This window comes from Microcaecilia unicolor, chromosome 12, assembly GCF_901765095.1.
Source record: "Microcaecilia unicolor chromosome 12, aMicUni1.1, whole genome shotgun sequence".
NCBI classification, from domain to species: Eukaryota; Metazoa; Chordata; class Amphibia; order Gymnophiona; family Siphonopidae; genus Microcaecilia; species Microcaecilia unicolor.
This window is the reverse complement of record NC_044042.1, coordinates 83,671,414-83,693,271: the sequence shown is the minus strand read 5'-3', so window position 1 is coordinate 83,693,271 and position 21,858 is coordinate 83,671,414. Positions and strand designations below refer to the sequence as shown.

At 48.7% G+C, this 21,858-nt stretch overlaps 1 protein-coding gene across 4 annotated transcripts in view; it reads left to right on the top strand.

Annotated features, from left to right (window-relative positions):
- G6PC3 (glucose-6-phosphatase catalytic subunit 3) overlaps positions 1-19,942 on the top strand; it is a 159,591-nt gene extending 139,649 nt beyond the window's left edge. For all 4 annotated transcript variants that reach the window (XM_030220975.1, XM_030220977.1, XM_030220974.1 and 1 more), the window contains 2 exons: positions 13,090-13,231; positions 19,169-19,942. In XM_030220975.1, coding sequence (XP_030076835.1) covers positions 13,090-13,231; positions 19,169-19,529 — 503 coding nt within the window. In that variant the 3' untranslated portion in view covers positions 19,530-19,942. The remainder of the gene's footprint in view (positions 1-13,089; positions 13,232-19,168) is intronic.
- The last annotated feature ends 1,916 nt before the right edge of the window (positions 19,943-21,858 follow it).

Below are 21,858 nucleotides of genomic sequence, written 5' to 3'. Positions count from 1 at the left end.
TGTGTCCGCTCCAGGTAGAAGGCCAATGCTCTCTTGCAGTCCAATGTGTGCAGCTGACGTTCAGCAGGGCAGGAATGAGGACGGGGAAAGAATGTTGGCAAGACAATTGACTGGTTCAGATGGAACTCCGACACGACCTTTGGCAAGAACTTAGGGTGAGTGCGGAGGACTACTCTGTTATGATGAAATTTGGTGTAAGGGGCCTGGGCTACCAGGGCCTGAAGCTCACTGACTCTACGAGCTGAAGTAACTGCCACTAAGAAAATGACCTTCCAGGTCAAGTACTTCAGATGGCAGGAATTCAGTGGCTCAAAAGGAGGTTTCATCAGCTGGGTGAGAACGACATTGAGATCCCATGACACTGTAGGAGGCTTGACAGGGGGCTTTGACAAAAGCAAACCTCTCATGAAGCGAACAACTAAAGGCTGTCCTGAGATCGGCTTACCTTCCACACGGTAATGGTATGCACTGATTGCACTAAGGTGAACCCTTACAGAGTTGGTCTTGAGGCCAGACTCAGACAGGTGCAGAAGGTATTCAAGCAGGGTCTGTGTAGGACAAGAGCAAGGATCTAGGGCCTTGCTGTCACACCAGACGGCAAACCTCCTCCACAGATAGAAGTAACTCCTCTTGGTGGAATCTTTCCTGGAAGCAAGCAAGATACGGGAGACACCCTCTGACAGACCCAAAGAGGCAAAGTCTACGCCCTCAACATCCAGGCCGTGAGAGCCAGGGACCGGAGGCTGGGATGCAGAAGCGCCCCTTCGTCCTGCGTGATGAGGGTCGGAAAACACTCCAATCTCCACGGTTCTTCGGAGGACAACTCCAGAAGAAGAGGGAACCAGATCTGACGCGGCCAAAAAGGAGCAATCAGAATCATGGTGCCGCGGTCTTGCTTGAGTTTCAACAAAGTCTTCCCCACCAGAGGTATGGGAGGATAAGCATACAGCAGACCCTCCCCCCAATCCAGGAGGAAGGCATCCGATGCCAGTCTGCCGTGGGCCTGAAGCCTGGAACAGAACTGAGGGACTTTGTGGTTGGCTCGAGATGCGAAGAGGTCTACCAAGGGGGTGCCCCACACCTGGAAGATCTGTTGCACTACACGGGAATTGAGTGACCACTCGTGAGGTTGCATAATCCTGCTCAACCTGTCGGCCAGACTGTTGTTTACGCCTGCCAGATATGTGGCTTGGAGCACCATGCCGTGACGGCGAGCCCAGAGCCACATGTTGACGGCTTCCTGACACAGGGGGCGAGATCCGGTGCCCCCCTGCTTGTTGACGTAGTACATGGCAACCTGGTTGTCTGTCTGAATTTGGATAATTTGGTGGGACAGCCGATCTCTGAAAGCCTTCAGAGCGTTCCAGATCGCTCGCAACTCCAGAAGATTGATCTGCAGATCGCGTTCTTGGAGGGACCAGCTTCCTTGGGTGTGTGAAGCCCATCGACATGAGCTCCCCACCCCAGGAGAGACGCATCCGTGGTCAGCACTTTTTGTGGCTGAGGAATTTGGAAAGGACGTCCCAGAGTCAAATTGGACCAAATCGTCCACCAATACAGGGATTCGAGAAAACTCGTGGACAGGTGGATTACGTCTTCTAGATCCCCAGCAGCCTGAAACCACTGGGAAGCTAGGGTCCATTGAGCAGATCTCATGTGAAGGCGGGCCATGGGAGTCACATGGACTGTGGAGGCCATGTGGCCTAGCAATCTCAACGTCTGCCGAGCTGTGATCTGCTGGGACGCTCGCACCCACGAGACGAGGGACAACAAGTTGTTGGCTCTCGTCTCTGGGAGATAGGCGCGAGCCGTCCGAGAATCCAGCAGAGCTCCTATGAATTCGAGTCTCTGCACTGGGAGAAGATGGGACTTTGGATAATTTATCACAAACCCCAGTAGCTCCAGGAGGCGAATAGTCATCTGCATGGACTGCAGGGCTCCTGCCTTGGATGTGTTCTTCACCAGCCAATCGTCGAGATATGGGAACACGTGCACCCCCCAGCCTGCGAAGTGCCGCTGCTACTACAGCCAAGCACTGTGAACACCCTGGGCGCAGAGGCGAGCCCAAAGGGTAGCACACAGTACTGGAAGTGACGTGTGCCCAGCTGAAATCACAGATACTGTCTGTGAGCTGGCAGTATCGGGATGTGTGTGCAGGCATCCTTCAAGTCCAGAGAGCATAGCCAATCGTTTTCCTGAATCATGGGAAGGAGGGTGCCCAGGGAAAGCATCCTGAACTTTTCTTTGACCAGATATTTGTTCAGGGCCCTTAGGTCTAGGATGGGACGCATCCCCCCTGTTTTCTTTTCCACAAGGAAGTACCTGGAATAGAATCCCAGCCCTTCTTGCCCGGATGGCACGGGCTCGACCGCATTGGCGCTGAGAAGGGCGGAGAGTTCCTCTGCAAGTACCTGCTTGTGCTGGAAGCTGTAAGACTGAGCTCCCGGTGGACAATTTGGAGGTTTTGAGGCCAAATTGAGGGTGTATCCTTGCCGGACTATTTGGAGAACCCACTGATCGGAGGTTATGAGAGGCCACCTTTGGTGAAAAGCTTTCAACCTCCCTCCGACTGGCAGGTCGCCCAGCACTGACACTTGGATGTCGGCTATGCTCTGCTGGAGCCAGTCAAAAGCTCGTCCCTTGCTTTTGCTGGGGAGCCGAGGGGCCTTGCTGAGGCGCACGCTGCTGACGAGAGCGAGCGCGCTGGGGCTTAGCCTGGGCCGCAGGCTGTCGAGAATGAGGATTGTACCTACGCTTGCCAGAAGAGTAGGGAACAGTCTTCCTTCCCCAAAAAAATCTTCTACCTGTAGAGGTAGAGGCTGAAGGCTGCCGGCGGGAGAACTTGTCGAATGCGGTGTCCCGCTGGTGGAGCTGCTCTACCACCTGTTCGACTTTCTCTCCAAAAATGTTATCCGCACGGCAAGGCGAGTCCGCAATCCGCTGCTGGATTCTATTCTCCAGGTCGGAGGCATGCAGCCATGAGAGCCTGCGCATCACCACACCTTGAGCAGCGGCCCTGGACGCAACATCAAAGGTGTCATACACCCCTCTGGCCAGGAATTTTCTGCACGCCTTCAGCTGCCTGACCACCTCCTGAAATGGCTTGGCTTGCTCACGGGGAGCGCATCAACCAAGCCCGCCAACTGCCGCACATTGTTCCGCATGTGTATGCTCGTGTAGAGCTGGTAAGACTGAATTTTGGCCACGAGCATAGAAGAATGGTAGGCCTTCCTCCCAAAGGAGTCTAAGGTTCTAGAGTCCTTGCCCGGGGGCGCCGAAGCATGCTCCCTAGAACTCTTAGCCTTCTTTAGGGCCAGATCCACAACTCCAGAATCATGAGGCAACTGGGTGCGCATCAGATCTGGGTCCCCATGGATCCGGTACTGGGACTCGATCTTCTTGGGGATGTGGGGATTAGTTAAAGGCTTGGTCCAGTTCGCAAGCAATGTCTTTTTTAGGACATGGTGCAAGGGAACAGTGGACACTTCCTTAGGTGGAGAAGGATAGTCCAGGAGCTCAAACATTTCAGCCCTGGGCTCGTCCTCCACAACCACCGGGAAGGGGATGGCCGTAGACATCTCCCGGACAAAGGAAGCAAAAGACAGACTCTCAGGAGGGGAAAGCTGTCTTTCAGGAGAGGGAGTGGGATCGGAAGGAAGACCCTCAGACTCCTCGTCAGAGAAATATCTGGGGTCTTCTTCCTCTTCCCACGAGGCCTCACCCTCGGTGTCAGACACAAGTTCACGGACCTGTGTCTGCAACCGTGCCCGACTCGACTCCGTGGAGCCACGTCCACGATGGGGGCGTCGAGAGGTAGACTCCCTCGCCCGCATCGGCGAAGCTCCCTCCGCCGACGTAGTCGGGGAGCCTTCCTGGGAGGCGACGGCAGCCGGTACCGCACGCGGCACCGACGCCGGAGACCTCACCTCGGGCGATGGGCCAGCCGGCGCCAAGCTCGACGGTACCGGTGGCGCAAGCACCGCCGGTACCGGAGGGGTAGGGCGCAGCAGCTCCCCCAGAATCTCTGGGAGAATGGCCCGGAGGCTCTCGTTCAGAGCGGCTGCAGAGAAAGGCATGGAGGTCGATGCAGGCGTCGACGTCAGAACCTGTTCCGGGCATGGAGGCTGTTCCGGGCTGTCCAGAGTGGAGCGCATCGACACCTCCTGAACAGAGGGTGAGCGGTCCTCTCGGTGCCGATGCCTGCTGGGTGCCGACTCCCTCGGCGACCCAGAGCTCTCGGTGCCGACACGGGAAGGGGACCGGTGTCGATGCTTCTTAGATTTTTTGCGAAGCACGTCACCGGCGCTTCCCGGCACCGACGAGGAGGACGTAGAATCCAGCCGTCTCTTCCTCGGGGCCGAGACCGAAGAGGGTCGATCTCGGGGGGGGGGCTGTACCGCAGGAGCCCTCAGGGTAGGGGGAGACCCACCCGAAGGCTCACCGCCACCAGCAGGGGAGTGGACAGCCCTCACCTGCACTCCAGACGAAGCACCATCTTCCGACGACATCAGCAGACGAGGTCCCGGTACCACCGACGTCGATGCAGTCACCCGATGTCTCAGCGCCGATGCAGAGGGTCGATGCCTCGATGCACTCGATGCACTGGCCGCCGAGGATGAAGGTCTGGACGCTGCAGACGTCGATGCACTCGATACCCCCGGTGCCAATGCCAACGAAGAGCCCAAGAACAAAAAGTTCCACTGGGCCAACCTCGCTACCTGAGTCCGCTTCTGTAAAAGGGAACACAGACTACAGGCCTGAGGGCGGTGCCCGGCCCCCAGACACCGAAGACACGAAGCGTGCCTGTCAGTGAGCGAGATTACCCGGGTGCACTGGGTGCACTTCTTGAAGCCGCTGGAAGGCTTCGATGTCATGGGCGGAAAAATCACGCCGGCGAGATCAAAAGACGAAATGGCGAAATTTGGCACCAGCAGAAAAAGCGGGAAGGAAATTTCGACCGGGGCCTAACTAAGGCCTACCCCGACGACGAAAGAAAACTTACCGGGGTGAAAAACTCGAACTAGAGGAAGGGAAAAAGCCAAAAGAGGTTTTTTCCAACACTTCTGAAGCGAAACGAGTCGAAAACGACGCGCGAGGTCGACTTTTACGGGGCACGAAACGGAAACACAACCGTCCCGAGCGCGGAGAAAAGAAGACTGACGAACACGAGCCGGTTCGGGCGGGAAGACGGCCGCGCATGCGCGGTGCGCATGGGCGCGCGAGGACTAGCAAAGGCCTTTGCTAGTGAAGATTCCGATTGGAGGGGCTGCCGTGGACGTCACCCATCAGTGAGAACAAGCAGCCTGCTTGTCCTCGGAGAAGCAAACTCCCACCTGTTTCCACTAGCCGGTATTGGAATCTAGAACAAATGCTGCAGAGTTTGAAGCTCTTCTAATGTTGAGGTGAGGAAGCAATTTCCTATCCAGCTAGTTAAATCCCTTCCAGGCTAAAAGGAGAAAACAGCAGTGAAAAGGGAAAGTATGGGAGAGGGGGAGAACTTCGACGACTGAGTATCATCCCTGCTTTAGGTCCAATTCAATTGCTCTATGCCTCTTTTTTTTTTTGTAATGGAACTTAAAACCGCAAGTGACACCCAATTCTCCAACTGCCTTCGACAAACAGTCCAGGAGCTGCATGGTCCAACCGTCACCATTTGCTTGAGACAGGGAAATACTCGAAGTACACAGAAATTCCCCCCTCCCCCCTATGGCAAATGCTGTTCTTACTAATAGATATCCCCAGAAAGAGCTCCATCTCTTTTGGTCACTGCTCTTACTCGGCAAGTGTTATCTCTAATAGAGAAGGCAGAAGGAGAGCTGGGGTTGGGGGAGGGTGGGGGGCGTATATCCCTAGAGGACCAATTATACTGCAGTATCTGCAACTCTTCTTGAAGAAATTTGCTGGTCCTACCTCCTGATAAACTAGTCACTAACTGGTTCAGAAGTTAAAAGTAAAATCTAAACCAGGAGCTGCAGTGTTCATTTACCACCGCTGGAGATAAGAGTACAGAATTGTGCTGTGGCTTAATAGAACCCTCTGCAGCTGAGACAATTTAGTATTTTATCTTCACCCACTCCAGGCTACAAAATCACTCACTGGACCAGAACAGAAAAGAGAGGAGGAGGCATAGCAATAATCTACCGAACCCAATTCACCACCAAAACCATTGCCAAGTCCATAACACCCCAACTAGAAATTGCATCATTCAGAATCCATAACATATCCCTGATCGATCATCTGAACTGTGTCCTATTTTACAGACTGCCCGGTAATTGGAACGAAAGCCAGCCTACTTTCACAGACTTCATCTCAAACACTTGTGTAAACAGCTCCAATACATTAATACTAGGCAACATAAACCTTCACCTAGAAGACCCCAATTCCACCAACGCACGTGAATGCAAAATCTTCCTACAGTCTTGGGATCTCAAATGGCCTCACACGCAAGCTACCCACATCAAGGGACACACATTAGACCTCCTATCACACAAACTGTCCACAGATCATAACCTATTAATGACAGACATCAAATGAACAGAAACACCTTGGACCGACCACTACAAACTGAACCTATCCCTAGACTGGCAGAAGAAGGGACTAAACCATACACCAGCACACACAACCTACACCACTGGAGGGCAAATAGCCTCACAAGTATTCTGGCAACTGATATATGACAATGAATGGAAAACACGTACGGACTCTACCTCAACCGTTGGGAGGACAGATGCAGATGCGTACTAAACGAAATAGTGCCCTTAAAGACAAGAATATCAAGAAGACAAAACTCGATACCATGGTTCAATGACAAATTAAAAAAAACTCAAAACACAATCCAGGAAACTTGAATGAGCATGGAAAAAAAATGTCACGTTTACTAAACAGGAACTGGGTTTGTGAGCCCTTGGACCACTGCCGAGGAGCGGCAGTAGCAGGCAAAACCACCCCACACCAGAAGCAAGGCAGAACAGACGTACCGGCAAATCCAGGCTAGGTCTCTAGGCAGTCAGCCAGCAAGCAGAAGACAGGTCCAGGCAAAGGTTCAAAAGGCAGGCGGCAAGCAAAGCAAAGTCCAGGTCCAGGCAAAGGCAAAGGTTCAAAAGGCAGGTGGCAAGCAAAGCAAAGTCCAAGTCCAGACAAAGGTTCAAAAGGCAGGTGGCAAGCAAAGCAAAGTCCAGGTCCAGACAAAGGGTCAAAAGGCAGGCGGCAAGCAAAGCAGAGTCCAGGATCAGGCAAGGTTCAAAAGGCAGGAAACCAGCAAACGCAGAATCAGGTCCAGACAAAGTCTCTCAGGCAGAAGTGCACAAGCACCCACGTACCAGGGCCTAAGACGATGCAAAGGCAAGGGCTGAGAGTAACAAAATGGCTAATAAGCCCAGCAGTACCTGGAACTCAGCTGCTGCAATCACCAGGCAGCTATGGGTGCTGTGCAGGCTCAAACAACCCAAGCAAACCTGGCAGCCTGGAAGATCCGGTTCGGACTGAGCCGAAATCTAGAACGGGTGATGGTCCATAGCAGCCACCCGTTCTGGCCACCAGAGGGCGAGGAAAGCACAGACGTAACAAAAAAACAAAAGATGAACATACACTCAATGCATGGAAACAAGGGCACAGAAAATACAAATACGCAATAAGACAAACCAAAAGGTCCTATTACAAAACTAAAATAGGACTGCATTACAAAGATTTGAAGAAACTATTCCAACTCGTAAATAAGTTACTAGACACCACTCCTATCACCACAACCAACACAGACATCCCACCCGCAGACAAATTTGCTAACTACTTTAACGAAAAAATAATAAACTTACGCAGCACACTTCCTCAGCACAACACTGACATCGAAAACTTCTTCAATGACCTGGACCAAATCCCTGGTGGATGTCCAGCTGACCGTTTCTGGTCAACATTTACTCTCCACACCTCTGAATCAGTTACAAATACAGTGGGGGAAATAAGTATTTGATCCCTTGCTGATTTTGTAAGTTTGCCCACTGACAAAGACATGAGCAGCCCATAATTGAAGGGTAGGTTATTGGTAACAGTGAGAGATAGCACATCACAAATTAAATCCGGAAAATCACATTGTGGAAAGTATATGAATTTATTTGCATTCTGCAGAGGGAAATAAGTATTTGATCCCCCACCAACCAGTAAGAGATCTGGCCCCTACAGACCAGGTAGATGCTCCAAATCAACTCGTTACCTGCATGACAGACAGCTGTCGGCAATGGTCACCTGTATGAAAGACACCTGTCCACAGACTCAGTGAATCAGTCAGACTCTAACCTCTACAAAATGGCCAAGAGCAAGGAGCTGTCTAAGGATGTCAGGGACAAGATCATACACCTGCACAAGGCTGGAATGGGCTACAAAACCATCAGTAAGACGCTGGGCGAGAAGGAGACAACTGTTGGTGCCATAGTAAGAAAATGGAAGAAGTACAAAATGACTGTCAATCGACAAAGATCTGGGCTCCACGCAAAATCTCACCTCGTGGGGTATCCTTGATCATGAGGAAGGTTAGAAATCAGCCTACAACTACAAGGGGGGAACTTGTCAATGATCTCAAGGCAGCTGGGACCACTGTCACCACGAAAACCATTGGTAACACATTACGACATAACGGATTGCAATCCTGCAGTGCCCGCAAGGTCCCCCTGCTCCGGAAGGCACATGTGACGGCCCGTCTGAAGTTTGCCAGTGAACACCTGGATGATGCCGAGAGTGATTGGGAGAAGGTGCTGTGGTCAGATGAGACAAAAATTGAGCTCTTTGGCATGAACTCAACTCGCCGTGTTTGGAGGAAGAGAAATGCTGCCTATGACCCAAAGAACACCGTCCCCACTGTCAAGCATGGAGGTGGAAATGTTATGTTTTGGGGGTGTTTCTCTGCTAAGGGCACAGGACTACTTCACCGCATCAATGGGAGAATGGATGGGGCCATGTACCGTACAATTCTGAGTGACAACCTCCTTCCCTCCGCCAGGGCCTTAAAAATGGGTCGTGGCTGGGTCTTCCAGCACGACAATGACCCAAAACATACAGCCAAGGCAACAAAGGAGTGGCTCAGGAAGAAGCACATTAGGGTCATGGAGTGGCCTAGCCAGTCACCAGACCTTAATCCCATTGAAAACTTATGGAGGGAGCTGAAGCTGCGAGTTGCCAAGCGACAGCCCAGAACTCTTAATGATTTAGAGATGATCTGCAAAGAGGAGTGGACCAAAATTCCTCCTGACATGTGTGCAAACCTCATCATCAACTACAGAAGACGTCTGACCGCTGTGCTTGCCAACAAGGGTTTTGCCACCAAGTATTAGGTCTTGTTTGCCAGAGGGATTAAATACTTATTTCCCTCTGCAGAATGCAAATAAATTCATATACTTTCCACAATGTGATTTTCCGGATTTAATTTGTGATGTGCTATCTCTCACTGTTACCAATAACCTACTCTTCAATTATGGGCTGCTCATGTCTTTGTCAGTGGGCAAACTTACAAAATCAGCAAGGGATCAAATACTTATTTCCCCCACTGTATGACTCATAGGTTTGCCAACACCCACTGCAAACTGGACGTGTGTCCCAGTCATCTACTGAAATCCACCCCTGACTGCTTCATAGCAGACCTCACATCCCACCTAAACTTCATGCTACAACAAGGTCTCTTCCCCAAGGAATATGGCAACATCCTACTCACCCCAATACCAAAAGACCCCAAGAAAAACACAAATGATCTAACCAATTACCGCCCAGTTGCGTCTATACCACTAGTAGTCAAACTGATGGAGAGCTTGGTGACCAAACAGCTTACGGAATACATGGACAAGATCTCAATACTACTTGACTCACAGGGTTCCGCCCCCACCACAGTACTGAAACTGTTCTAGTCACGCTCCTGGCCAAATTCAAGCAAGAAATAGCCACAGGTATACTTCTCCTCCAATTCGACATGCCAAGCACATTCGACATGGTAAACCACAATATACTACTAAGATTCCTTGGCCACTTCGGGATTGACGGAAATGTACTTAAGTGGATAAAGGGTTTTCTAACCACCAGAACTTACCGAGTAAAATCAAACTCAAACATATCACCACCGTGGAAAGCCATCTGTGGAGTACCTCAAGGATCACCATTATTGCCAGTACTCTTCAACATGATGATGATCCCACTGGCAAAGTCCCTATGCAACCGAGGCCTCAACCTGTTCATCTATGCAGATGACGTCACAATCTACATTCCCTTCAGTCATGACTTGACAGAAATAACCAATGAAATCAATGACGGCCTGAACATCATGAAATCCCTGGCCAAATTCATTCCAACTGAAAAAACACACTGCCTCATTCTCTCATCTCAACATAACAAGTACAAACCCACAACCATAAACACCTTAGAACACACCCGCCCTACCTCAGACAGCCTAAAAATACTCGGCGTCACAATTGACCGCAACCTTACCCTTGAGAGCCAAGTAAACTCCGTAATAAAGAAAATGTTCTATTCAATGTGGAAACTTAAACAAATAAAACTTTTCTTCCCGAGGGAAATCTTTTGAAACCTAATACAATCAATGGTCCTAAGCAGTGGTGTGCTGGTAAAGTTTTAACAACAGGCTCTCTCCCCGGTCCACCTCGGCGCCCCCCGTCCACCTTGGCACCCCCCCATCTACCGCTGCACCCACCCACCCACCTTCTTCGCCCCCTCCCCCAAAATTGCAGAGCTGGCCATAGCCGGGGGGAGGGGGCAATGCATTACTCTCTCCAGGAAAAAAAATTAAATGATCCCAGGTTCCAATCTAATTCATGTTTAATATGGGATAAAATGCCATAAATAAGTAAATAAATATAAACTTTTAACGTTCAGCACCTGATTCTCAAAGTGGACATATTCCAAACACTATAATGAAAATAAAATTATTTTTTTCTACCTTTGTTGTCTGGTGACTTTGTTTCTCTGATCATGCTGGTCCAGTATCTGATTCTGCTGCTCTCTATCTGTTCCCTTGACTCCGTTTCCAGGGCTTCCTTTCCATTTATTTCTTTTCTTTCCTCCTTTCTTCTTCATTTCTGATCCTCCGCAGACTTGACTGTCCAGAGGATCTAGCTTCTTCCTATTTTCTCCATCCATGTGCAGTTTCTCTCCTCAATTCCTTTTCCCTCATCTAATCTCCTTCCTCTATCTTCCCTCCATGTCCAGCATTTCTTCTCTCTCCCTTCCCTCCCCTCCATCCATGTCCAGAATTTCTCTTGCTCTCCCCTCCATCCATGTCCTGAAACTCTCCTCTCTCCCCTGCCCCCCTCTACCCATCCATGCCCAGCAAGTCTCTCCCCTGCCCCCCTCTACCCATCCATGCCCAGCAAGTCTCTCCCCTGTCCCCCTTTCCCCATCCATGCCCAGCGTCTCTCCCCTGCCCCCTCTCCAGATCCATGCCCAGCAAATCTCTCCCCTGCCCCCCTCTCCCCATCCATGCCCAGCAAGTCTCTCCCCTGCCCCCCTCTCCCCATCCATGCCCACGAAATCTCTCCCCTGCCCCCCTCTCATCCATGCCCAGCAAATCTCTCCCCTGCCCCCCTCTCCCCATCCATGCCCAGCAAGTCTCTCCCCTGCCCCCCTCTCATCCATGCCCTGCAAGTCTCTCCCCTGCCCCCCTCTCCCCATCCATGCCCAGTGATTCTCCTCCCTCCCCTGCCCTTCCCTCCCGCTCCCAAACATGTCCAGCGAACATGTCCTTTGCCCCCACCCTCCCCTCCCGCTCCCATCTGTCTTTTTTAATTACCTCCGTCGAAGCCCGCGCTATTTAAAGCCCTGCTGCGTGCAGGCCGTCTCTCCAGGCTTCCCCTGTTTGCTTCGGTGATGTTCGTGCCCTTAGTCCTGCCTTCGCGGAAAAAGGAAATGACGTCAGAATGATGTCAGAAGGCGGGACTAAGGGCGCAAACGTCACCGAAGCAAGCAGGGGAAGCCTGGAGAGACGGCCTGCACGCAGCAGGGCTTTAAATAGCTGTTTCGACGGAAGTAATTTAAAAAGTCAGATGGGAGCGGGAGGGTGGGGGCGAAGGACATCGTTGGACATGCTTCGGAGCGGCAGGGGAGGTAAGCATGGCCTGTGATGGCGCCCTCCTGCCATGCTTACCTCCCCTAATGGAGCCGGCTCGCCCCCAACAACGACCGGCACGCAAGAGCTGTCAAAATTTAACAAGCGGCTCTTGCGAGCTGGACAGAGCCGGCTCCAGCACACCACTGGTCCTAAGCCATGCAGATTATTGCAACGCAATATAGGCGGGATGTAAAGAAGAACTCGCAAAAAAACTCCAGACCGCCCAAAACACAGCTGCCAGGCTGATATTTGGTAAATCACGCTTCGAAAGTGCTAAACCCCTCCGAGAAAAGCTGCACTGGCTCCCAATCAAAGAACATATCTTCAAAATCTGCACCTTTGTCCATAAAATTATCTACGGCGTATTCCAAGGATACATGACAGACCTCATAGATCTACCAACCAGAAACAGTATCGGATCATCACAAACATACCCTAAGCTTACATTACCCAAATTGCTAAGGACTTAAATACAAAACAACTTACGCATCCAGCTTCTCCTACGTAAGCGCACAACTATGGAACGGACTCCCAAAAGCTGTAAAAATAATCCATGACCATCTAAACTTCAGAAAATCACTAAAAAACAACCTCTTCAAGAAGGCTTACCCTACCAATCCAACGTAAATCCCCACACCCAGCAACACAGCACAACCAATGATCATACTGGACATATACAATCTTCATTCCCTGACCTTCACGGTGCCTGACACACACCTACCTCATTCGACCACAATACAACCTTGTATTTGTTATCAGCCGACTGGCGAACGCCTTTACAGTTTTATGTAAGCCACATTGAGCCTGCAAATAGGTGGGAAAATGTGGGGTACAAATGTAACAAATAACTAGATGGGCACAAACCCTACAAATTTTGGACTCATCTTGTGTGCATAGGAAGTTAAGCTTACTAATTGTCTTGAACCAGCAGATGTTCTGGTACCTAACTCACATCTGTGCTTCTGTCCTTACATGTTTTGTCTGGAATGCAGGTGCCATCCTGGGTCACATGCTGAAGAGTCAGGTACCTAAGGACAAGAATCTGGGTTTCTATGTCCTGACATCATTAGCTCTGATACTGGGCAGCAGTCTTCTGTACTGGAGTATAATTCTAATTGGGATTGATCTTTCCTGGTGAGTTAAAACAGACTAAGCTCTCAAATGCAGACTAGTGGATCGATTATGTTGAACAGAAATGTATAACCCAGAAACATTTTCTTTGAGCTTTAGAAATAATTGTTTCAGGTAATAACAGACTATTTTTGCTTAGGTTTGGTAATATCACAAACCATATTCCTGTCCTAGACAGATAGTTGTCATCTTGTAGGATAAAGAGGAAGTGGTAAGGAATTTGGAAGGAGTTATGGACTTCCTCATTCCACTCAAATGCTCTCTGGTCTCTATGTAGGGCTGCATCCAGAAACTACCAAATTGTCAATACCTGAGCTTGAGGGTGGCTCGATGATATACCACAGGTAGTTGCACTGCTCCAGTTATTGGGAAGGTTATTTGTTACTGAGGGAGCAGACTGCAGAATCTTCATTCATTTGCTCTCGGTCATACTGGCTAACTTCCAGGAATTTTGCTGTGGAGATTCAAATACTGGTACTTTAAAGGGAATATCAGGGCCTGAGTACATGTAGATAGAAGAGTTAGGAACTAAACACATGCCTGAGACTCCAGTAGAGGTCAGAAGTGGGAGTTTTGGAGAGAGGTATGTGCATGTACTTTCATTCCCAGCTACTACAAAATATAAAGGGGTAATATTCAGCCTGCGGGTTTTAAGCTGCTGACAGCCATGGGCTGAATTAACCGCAGATATTCAATGCCAGGCTGTGTCCAGGCTCCAGCATTGAATATCCAGGTATATTCGGTGACCTGGAAGTTAACATACAGACCAACATTCAGTACTACTACTACTACTACTACTACTACTATTTAGCATTTCTATAGCGCTACAAGGCATACGCAGCGCTGCACAAACATAGAAGAAAGACAGTCCCTGCTCAAAGAGCTTACAATCTAATAGACAAAAAATAAATAAAGTAAGCAAATCAAATCAATTAATGTGAATGGGAAGGAAGAGAGGAGGGTAGGTGGAGGCGAGTGGTTACAAGTGGTTACTAGTCAAAAGCAATGTTAAAGAGGTGGGCTTTCAGTCTAGATTTAAAGGTGGCCAAGGATGGGTCAAGACGTAGGGGCTCAGGAAGTTTATTCCAGGCGTAGGGTGCAGCGAGACAGAAGGCGCGAAGTCTGGAGTTGGCAGTAGTGGAGAAGGGAACAGATAATAAGGATTTATCCATGGAGCGGAGTGCACGGGAAGGGGTGTAGGGAAGGACGAGTGTGGAGAGATACTGGGGAGCAGCAGAGTGAATACATTTATAGGTTAGTAGAAGAAGTACGTTTTTGCTGTTCTAATGTTATCCTGTTACTTGGCTGGTAGGCAGACTGACTATCACTGTTAGCCAGTTAATTCTGGCTCTGCCCCCAGACTTCCCTAGTACTAACCTGACAGTGCTTGGGTAGTCACCAGACAATATCCAGCAGAATATTGCCGGAATGCCAACTTCACACGATTTAGCTGAGCAAGAGTCTCTCCTTCCCACTTAAATTTTTCCATTATGTAGCTTCCCACTATTCCAGAACCTGTGGGATTATTGTGTCCATCAACCAGCAGATGGAGATAGCAAACTGAACTGAGTTGAGATATCTCTTGGCATCCAGTTCATCTCCTCAGTATTTTCTATCTTGAGCAGGTGAATGGACAAACTTTTCTGGTTCTGAGTGATTTGCTCCTGGTCCAGTTTAACTGTCTCCCCATTTGAGCTTTGCAGGTGGCTTGAGTCTGGGGGTCTTCAGATCCTTGTCTGTGGCATCCCGCAAATTTACTTCCCTCCCTTTCACCTCTCCCCTTTTTTCTGTGGAGCTCGCCTTTTCCAGCACAAGAACTTAAAAAAAAAACACTAGAAGAAAGAGGCTTACCGGAGAGCGTGGGACAGTCAGTCCTGATCCTTTCTCATCTGGGGTAAGACTTGTGGAGACTGTGAGCTTGGGGGGAGCAGCCGGCAGTAGTAAGTCCAACTAAAGTTTGACTCGGAACCACTTGAATGGCTGCAAGTTCTCCTTGGTGCAGGGGAGGTATCCTGACTCACTTCTTGGGACCACATTGTGCTGCGCTTGTGACAGTTGACGTGCATGCCGACTCTCGCAGTGTTCCTGCTGTGGAACTAGCTGGCCAAACTAGGAATTCCGTGGGACATGGAGGAATTGGTTGGTGGCAGCATGTCTTCGGATTTGGTGTAGCATCCAAATATGCCAGACACTTCAGGCTCTCTGAAGGACTGGTGTGCAGTTTGATGCAGGAGAGCGCAGGAACAGGTACCATTTTGTTGGGTCCTACTGGCAGGGAGGAACAGCCTCTGATCACATGCAGAGCAGAGCCGCCATTTTACAGCCTCAGGGCCTGACAGAGCATTCAACTGCATTGGGATCTTTGTTTTCTCTGGAGCTTATATTGTTCTTACACCAGGCCTATTTACTGAAGCAGGGACAGTCAGAGTTGCTGCAAGTTTCTCGCCTCACTGCCCCGCAGCTCCTAAGATTTCTCGTTTAGATCTCCCAGGAGTGGGCAGATGAGGCTATGTCTGCTTCTCCCTCCTTAGCTGATATGGCTGGCCTCTGTCTGATTAGAGGAGGGAGATGATCTGAAAGTACTGAGGTTTCATAAAGAGGAGCTTAGTACTCTTATTTCTGAGGCACTGTGGTGGTGCTTTCCAATGAGGATCCTTCTGCTTTGGTGTCAGGAGTTCCTTCTTTGTCAATCATGAGGGAGCTTAGAGGTCCTTCTAAGGCCTTCCTAATGCATCCAGACATTCAGGACCTGATTACAGGAGAATGAGTCTCTCCGGATGTGGGGGCTGAGAGTGGGAAGAGTCATCACTCACCTCTACCCGTTGTTTCTGGAGAAAGATATATTGCAGCTTTCATGGGTGGACTCTCTTGTTATCGCGGTGACTAAGAAGACCACCTTGCCCTAAAAGACCTACAGGATAGGAGGCTTGAAGGCTCGCTGAAACAACCCTTTGAAGTGGCCTCTTAGGTCCTTCAAGTGACAATGTGCAGCCTGGTGGCAAGAGCATGCCTGAAGTAGCATCAGCAGTCTGTAAGACAAGATGGGTGCCATAATGCCTAGCTGGAAGTGGGGTTGGCCTATTTGGTGGATGCTATTTATGACACATAATATTTCATAAATAGCATCCATATTACAGCCCATATTATGTCTTTGGCTGTCGCAGCACGTCAGCAACTCTGGTTGCAGCATTGGGCAATGAATGCAGTGTCAGTCACATCTAGTTAAGCTGCCTTTTTGGACAAGTGGGTGTTGGAGAAGATCTCAGTAACTTGGTAAGATTGGGAGAAACTGAAGCCTCTGGTCATCTGTCTCCAGGGGGCACTGAATCTCGATTTCAAAACAGCAGACGGTATTAGTCTGGTCATCACCAATATGGTCAGAAGTCCCGCTTTCAGGCATGTCAATCTTCTATTTCTTGCGAACAAAAAGTACTCTTCTCAGTCAGCTAGAGCACCCAATGCCTCCTGAGCTTTGCAGTGATGCAAGGCTGGTCCTCTTCCTCTGATGGGAGGATGTCTCCAGGAGTTTTGGGAGGAGTGGGCCAAAATCATGTCAGTTCAGTGTGACAAGTTGGGAGTTCTCCTGCCCGGTTGCGCCTTTCTTCTTAGAGTCTCCTTGTCAAAAGGGAACCAAGACTGTTTGAGGTTCAGGCCACTGTAGATTCCTCACTGGCGCTCTGGGCCATTATTCCAGTTTTCCAGGCTGAACAGGGAAAAGGCAGACACTCTGTCTACTTCATTGTCCCAAAGAAGGAAAGTACTTTCCATCTGGGAGGCAGCAGTTTAGACCTTTTGAGATCTGAGTGTCCTGCTTTTGCTTGTAAACACTAGAGCAGTCATAGCCTCAGTTCAAGCAGGAGAATTTCTCACTGCCCTTGATCTCAAGGAAGTGTACTTGCATACTTGCATATACCCATATGTCCGCTGCATTAGAGGTTTCTACATTTTGCAGTGCTGGGCCATCACTTCTAGTTCAGGGCTTTGCCATTCGGTTGTGCCAAGACACTAAGAATTTTACCAAGGTTATGGTGGTGGTGGTGTCAGCCCTCCTTCAGTGCCAGGGATTCTGAGTTCACCTGTATCTCAATGACTGGCTCACTCGTGTGTCATCCTATTTGGACAGTGTCTTCAGAAAGGATTGGCGTTGGGTTCTTTTAAAGTTCAGATTGCGGCTTTGGCCTGATTCAGGGGCCAACTACAGAAGATATTTCTTGCGGCTCACCCGGATATCATTCGATTATTGCAGGGAGTGGGCCACTTGCAAGCCTTCCTTTCGTACTCCGGGTCCGGAGTGGAACCTTTAATTTAGTCCTTCATGTTCTTCAGAAGCCTCCTTTTGAGCCACTCCAGAAGGCCTCCTTGAAAGATCTTATGCTAAAGACAGCGTTCCTGGTATCTGTTGTGTTGGCACTTAGGATTTCAGAGCTTTAAGCTCTCTCTTGTCTGGATCCTTTTCTCCATTTTTCAGATGTGGGTGTCTTCCTATGCAAGGTTCCTTTCTTTCTTCTGAAAGTGGTATCAGCATTTCATCTCGACCAATCTGTGGAGCTTCTGTTCTTTTGCAGAGAGGATGAAGAGGCTCTGTATTCTTCCTTGAAACTTCTCGATGTGCATAGAGTCCTCAGATATCTGAAAGTCACGAATGAGTTTTGCAGTTCGTACAGACTTTGTGCTTTTTGTAACAGAGGCTTGGCCTGGTGGTTTCCAAGCCCACAACTGATGAAGGATACTATTGTGTCAGCTTATTTGCTTGTGGGGAAGGTGGTGATGTGGTCAACTCTGCATACCTTTGCGAAGTACTACAGGGTAGATATTGCGGCGTGCTCAGAATCAGTTTTGGGGCTTTGGTTTTCAGGATGGCGGCACCAGGATCCCATCTACTCTAGGAATTGCTTTTAAACATCCCACAGGTTCTGTAATAGTGAAAAGCTATGTAACAGAAGGAGAAATTTAGGTTTTACCTGATAATTTTCTTTCCATTAGTCCTTCTCACTATTCCAGAGGCCTTCCTGAGGTTTCTGAGATGCGTAATTGCTGCAAAGAAATGGGTCAGATGATGACGTTACCTTGCATGGTGCTTCCTGCATATCTCTTTCTCTACAAGTTGTCCAGAGACGAGAGAGATCCACTCATTTGCTCATCTGGTTAGTGTTAGGTTATCAAATTGTTTAAGGTTGTGTTTGTTCTGAGTTTTGTCCTTGCTGCTTGCCTAAGTAAATACTGGGGAGCTGGACTGAATGCCGAGAGAGAGATTTTTAGCTCAGTTTTCAGTTTGCTGGTTGATGGGCACAACTATGCACAGGTTCTTGAATAGTGTGAAGGACTAATAGGAAGAAAATTCATGTAAGATTTAATATCTCCTTGAATATCGGGGCCCATATAATTACAAAGAATGAGAGACAGATGGATATTTGTTATCCACCGACTGGGCAAACGCCTTTGACGGTACTATGTAAGCCACATTGAGTCTGCAAATAGGTGGGAAAATGTGGGGTACAAATGCACTTTAATAGTGCTTTTCTGGAGTGCAGAAGCCATATAGCTATATATATCTCTTGGTTAAGCCACCAGCCACAACACAAGAGATTTATTTGACCCCTGATGTAGGCTTTGGTGCCGAAACACGGCCATGTCGGGTCGTTTTTAAGCTATCCACATTAAAGATTTCCTGATATCCTCTTCAAGCTGTCCTCACGTTTTTGTCCATTGCTTTTGTTGTATGTGAGGATTCTTCTCCTCCCTTTTCGTTTTCATTTTATTTAACCATCACTGTTACAACAGTGCCCATTTATTGAGGTGCTAAAGAACCTCAGTATTTTCCTCCTTCCCCATCCTGGATGGTTCATAGAGCCTACATCTAAACTCTCTTCCATATAACAGTACTTGACTTCATGGAGGTTTTGAGGTGATAAATCTTTAATTTCTCTGCCTCTCTCCTAGGTCCATCCATCTTGCTACAAAGTGGTGTGAAAATGCACAGTGGATTCAGCTGGACACCAGGCCCTTTTCCTCTCTGACTCGGGATGCAGGGAGTGTACTTGGCTTGGGACTTGCTCTCCATTTACCTCTTTTCCAACATATTCAGCAGAAATTTGATGGGAAAGGCACAGCATGGTGTACTGTTGTTGCCCTGGGAGTTGTTCACATTCTGGACCATATCCCGCTGTCTGTTTCCTATCATGTTGTTTTTTATGCCTTGAACTTCCTGAAGTACACCTTAATCCCTTGGCTTGTCATGGTGGGTACACCGTGGTTTGTCCTCTTTTTCACAAAGGAAGAAATATCTGCAAAATGCAAGTGAGTGTTTTTCCCTGCTTGCTCACTCTTGGCAGATGTCAGATGGAAGACTGTTCTTAGCAAAGATCCTACAGCAGACATCACTGTATTAAACAAAAACAAAAAAGGGAAAAATCTTGTTTTCTTTATAATCCAGCTAGACCAGCCCAGCGCAAAAAGATACCTCCCCATACTAGCAGATAGAGGCAGAGACTTGAAGATGACATCAGAACAGGTAGCGCAGCCAGAGCATTCCAGTATTTCTCTGTCTTCAAGAGATGGTGCGGAAGTCTTTTTGCTGATTTTTTTTTTCTTAGCTTTTGGGCCAGACTCCCCAAGCCTTTGGTCTATGCCTTTGGCTCTGTGCTTGAAGTCTTGCTGGAGGATTCTCTACCAGGATCTGACCAGTGGTTGAGGTAGAGGAGAGAACATATGAATAGCCATCTATCTCGGTATCCTGCTTCCAGCAGTGGCCAATTCAGGTCACAAGTACCTGGCAGAAACCCAATTAGCACCATTCCATGCTACCAATCCCAGGGCAAGCAGTGGCTTCCCTCATGCCCATCTCAATAACAGACTATATGGACTTTTCCTCCAGGATTTTGTCCCATCATTTTTTTCAACCTAGACATGCAAACTGCTGTTACCACATCTTCTGGCAATGAACTCCGGAGCTGAACTATTCTTTGAGTGAAAAAATATGTCCTATTTGTTTTAAAAGTATTTCCATGCAATTTCATTGAGTACCTCCTGGTCTTTGTATTTTTTTGAATGAGTGAAAAATCAATTCACCTCCGTCTGTTCCACCCCATTCAGAATTTTGTAGATCTCAATCATATCCCCCCTCAGTCATCTTTTCTGAGCTGAAGAGCCCTACATCTTTAGCCTTTCCTCATATGGGAGCAGTTCCATCCCCGCTATCATGTTGATCGTTCTTTGAACCTTTTCTAATTCCACTATATCTTTTTTTTTCAATGTTTAAAATGTTTTATTAAAGAACTAGTAAAAAAAGGCCCGTTTCTGGAACGAATGAAACGGGCGCTAGCAAGGTTTTCCTGGGAGTGTGTATGTTTGAGAGAGAGAGCCAGAGTGAATGTGCAGGTGTGTGACAGAGTGAGACAGTGTGTGTGTGAGAATGAGAGTGTGTGACAGGGCCCCCTCCCCTCCTTTTCCTCCTCCTTCCCACACTTTGGGTTCCTTAAGGCTTTCAAAAGTCCCTAACGCCCAGTATCCGGATACCACACCGCTTTCCTCCTCACCCCTCCCCCAAGATGTAATACTTTCACGTCCTTCATTTTTTTTTTTTAAAGTGTCCTATCTACCCTGTGTACAAATGCCCGGCATTCAGATTGTGTTCCTTTCCCAAATGTTCATGTCTTTCAGTCGTTCAGAACTCCCCCCCTTTAACACTTTCGGTTCCTTCAGTCTTTTAAAACTCTCCCTATCAACCCTGTGTCCTAATGGCCAGCACTCAGATTGTTTTGCTTTGCCAAATTGTCTGTCACCGATATCAGTGCGTGCCTGCCTAGCAGACCACTTCCGGCAGGCACGGTCCCAAGCACATCCTGTTGGAGGTGAGAATTATTATATAGGATAATAATATTCCACCATACAGAAGAAATGCAAAATACTATACAGAAAATAAAAGGCAAGAAGCCTGAACACTTCTAGCTCCCTGCCATTAGGCAAACAAATACCACGATCAAGCAGCGGTGGGCGGTGTAGTGAGTGAGAACAGAAGCAGCACAGTGAGCTGCTGGGCTGGTGGCGCTTTTAAAAAGGAGATAGCACAACTTTTAAACTAAAATTGGGGGGGGGGGGGGGGGGGGCGACGATTAGGGTCCTCTTACTAAGCTGCAGTAGAAAAGGCTGAAAATAGCCATGGTCATGTGGTAAGATTGCTCTTACCATGTGGCCATGTGAGGCACTTACCGCAACCTATTGAGGTGCCACTAAGGGCTCCTGCGCTGATCTGGTGGTAACCGGGTAGCGTGCCTTATTTTCCCTAGCTTGGGAAATGGCGTACGCTAGGGCTGGAACTACTGCCGGGGCCCATGTTGGATCAGTAGCTCCATATTGGCGGGTGGTAAACTCATGTTGGGCTTACTGCCTCTTTGTAAAAGGGCCCCTAAGGGAATCGCAACAGCGAGGTTTCAATAATGGTGAAAGAAAGCCAGGAGTGTTTAATAGGAGAACAAGGTAAAGGATGCAAATTATCCCTGTCAACCTCAAAGCAGCTTGTAGATGCTAGGAAAAACACAATTTGAAATGTCTATATACAAATGTTAGAAGTCTAAAAAAATAAGATGGAAGAGCTGGAGTATATAGCACTAAACAAAGAGGTACATATAATA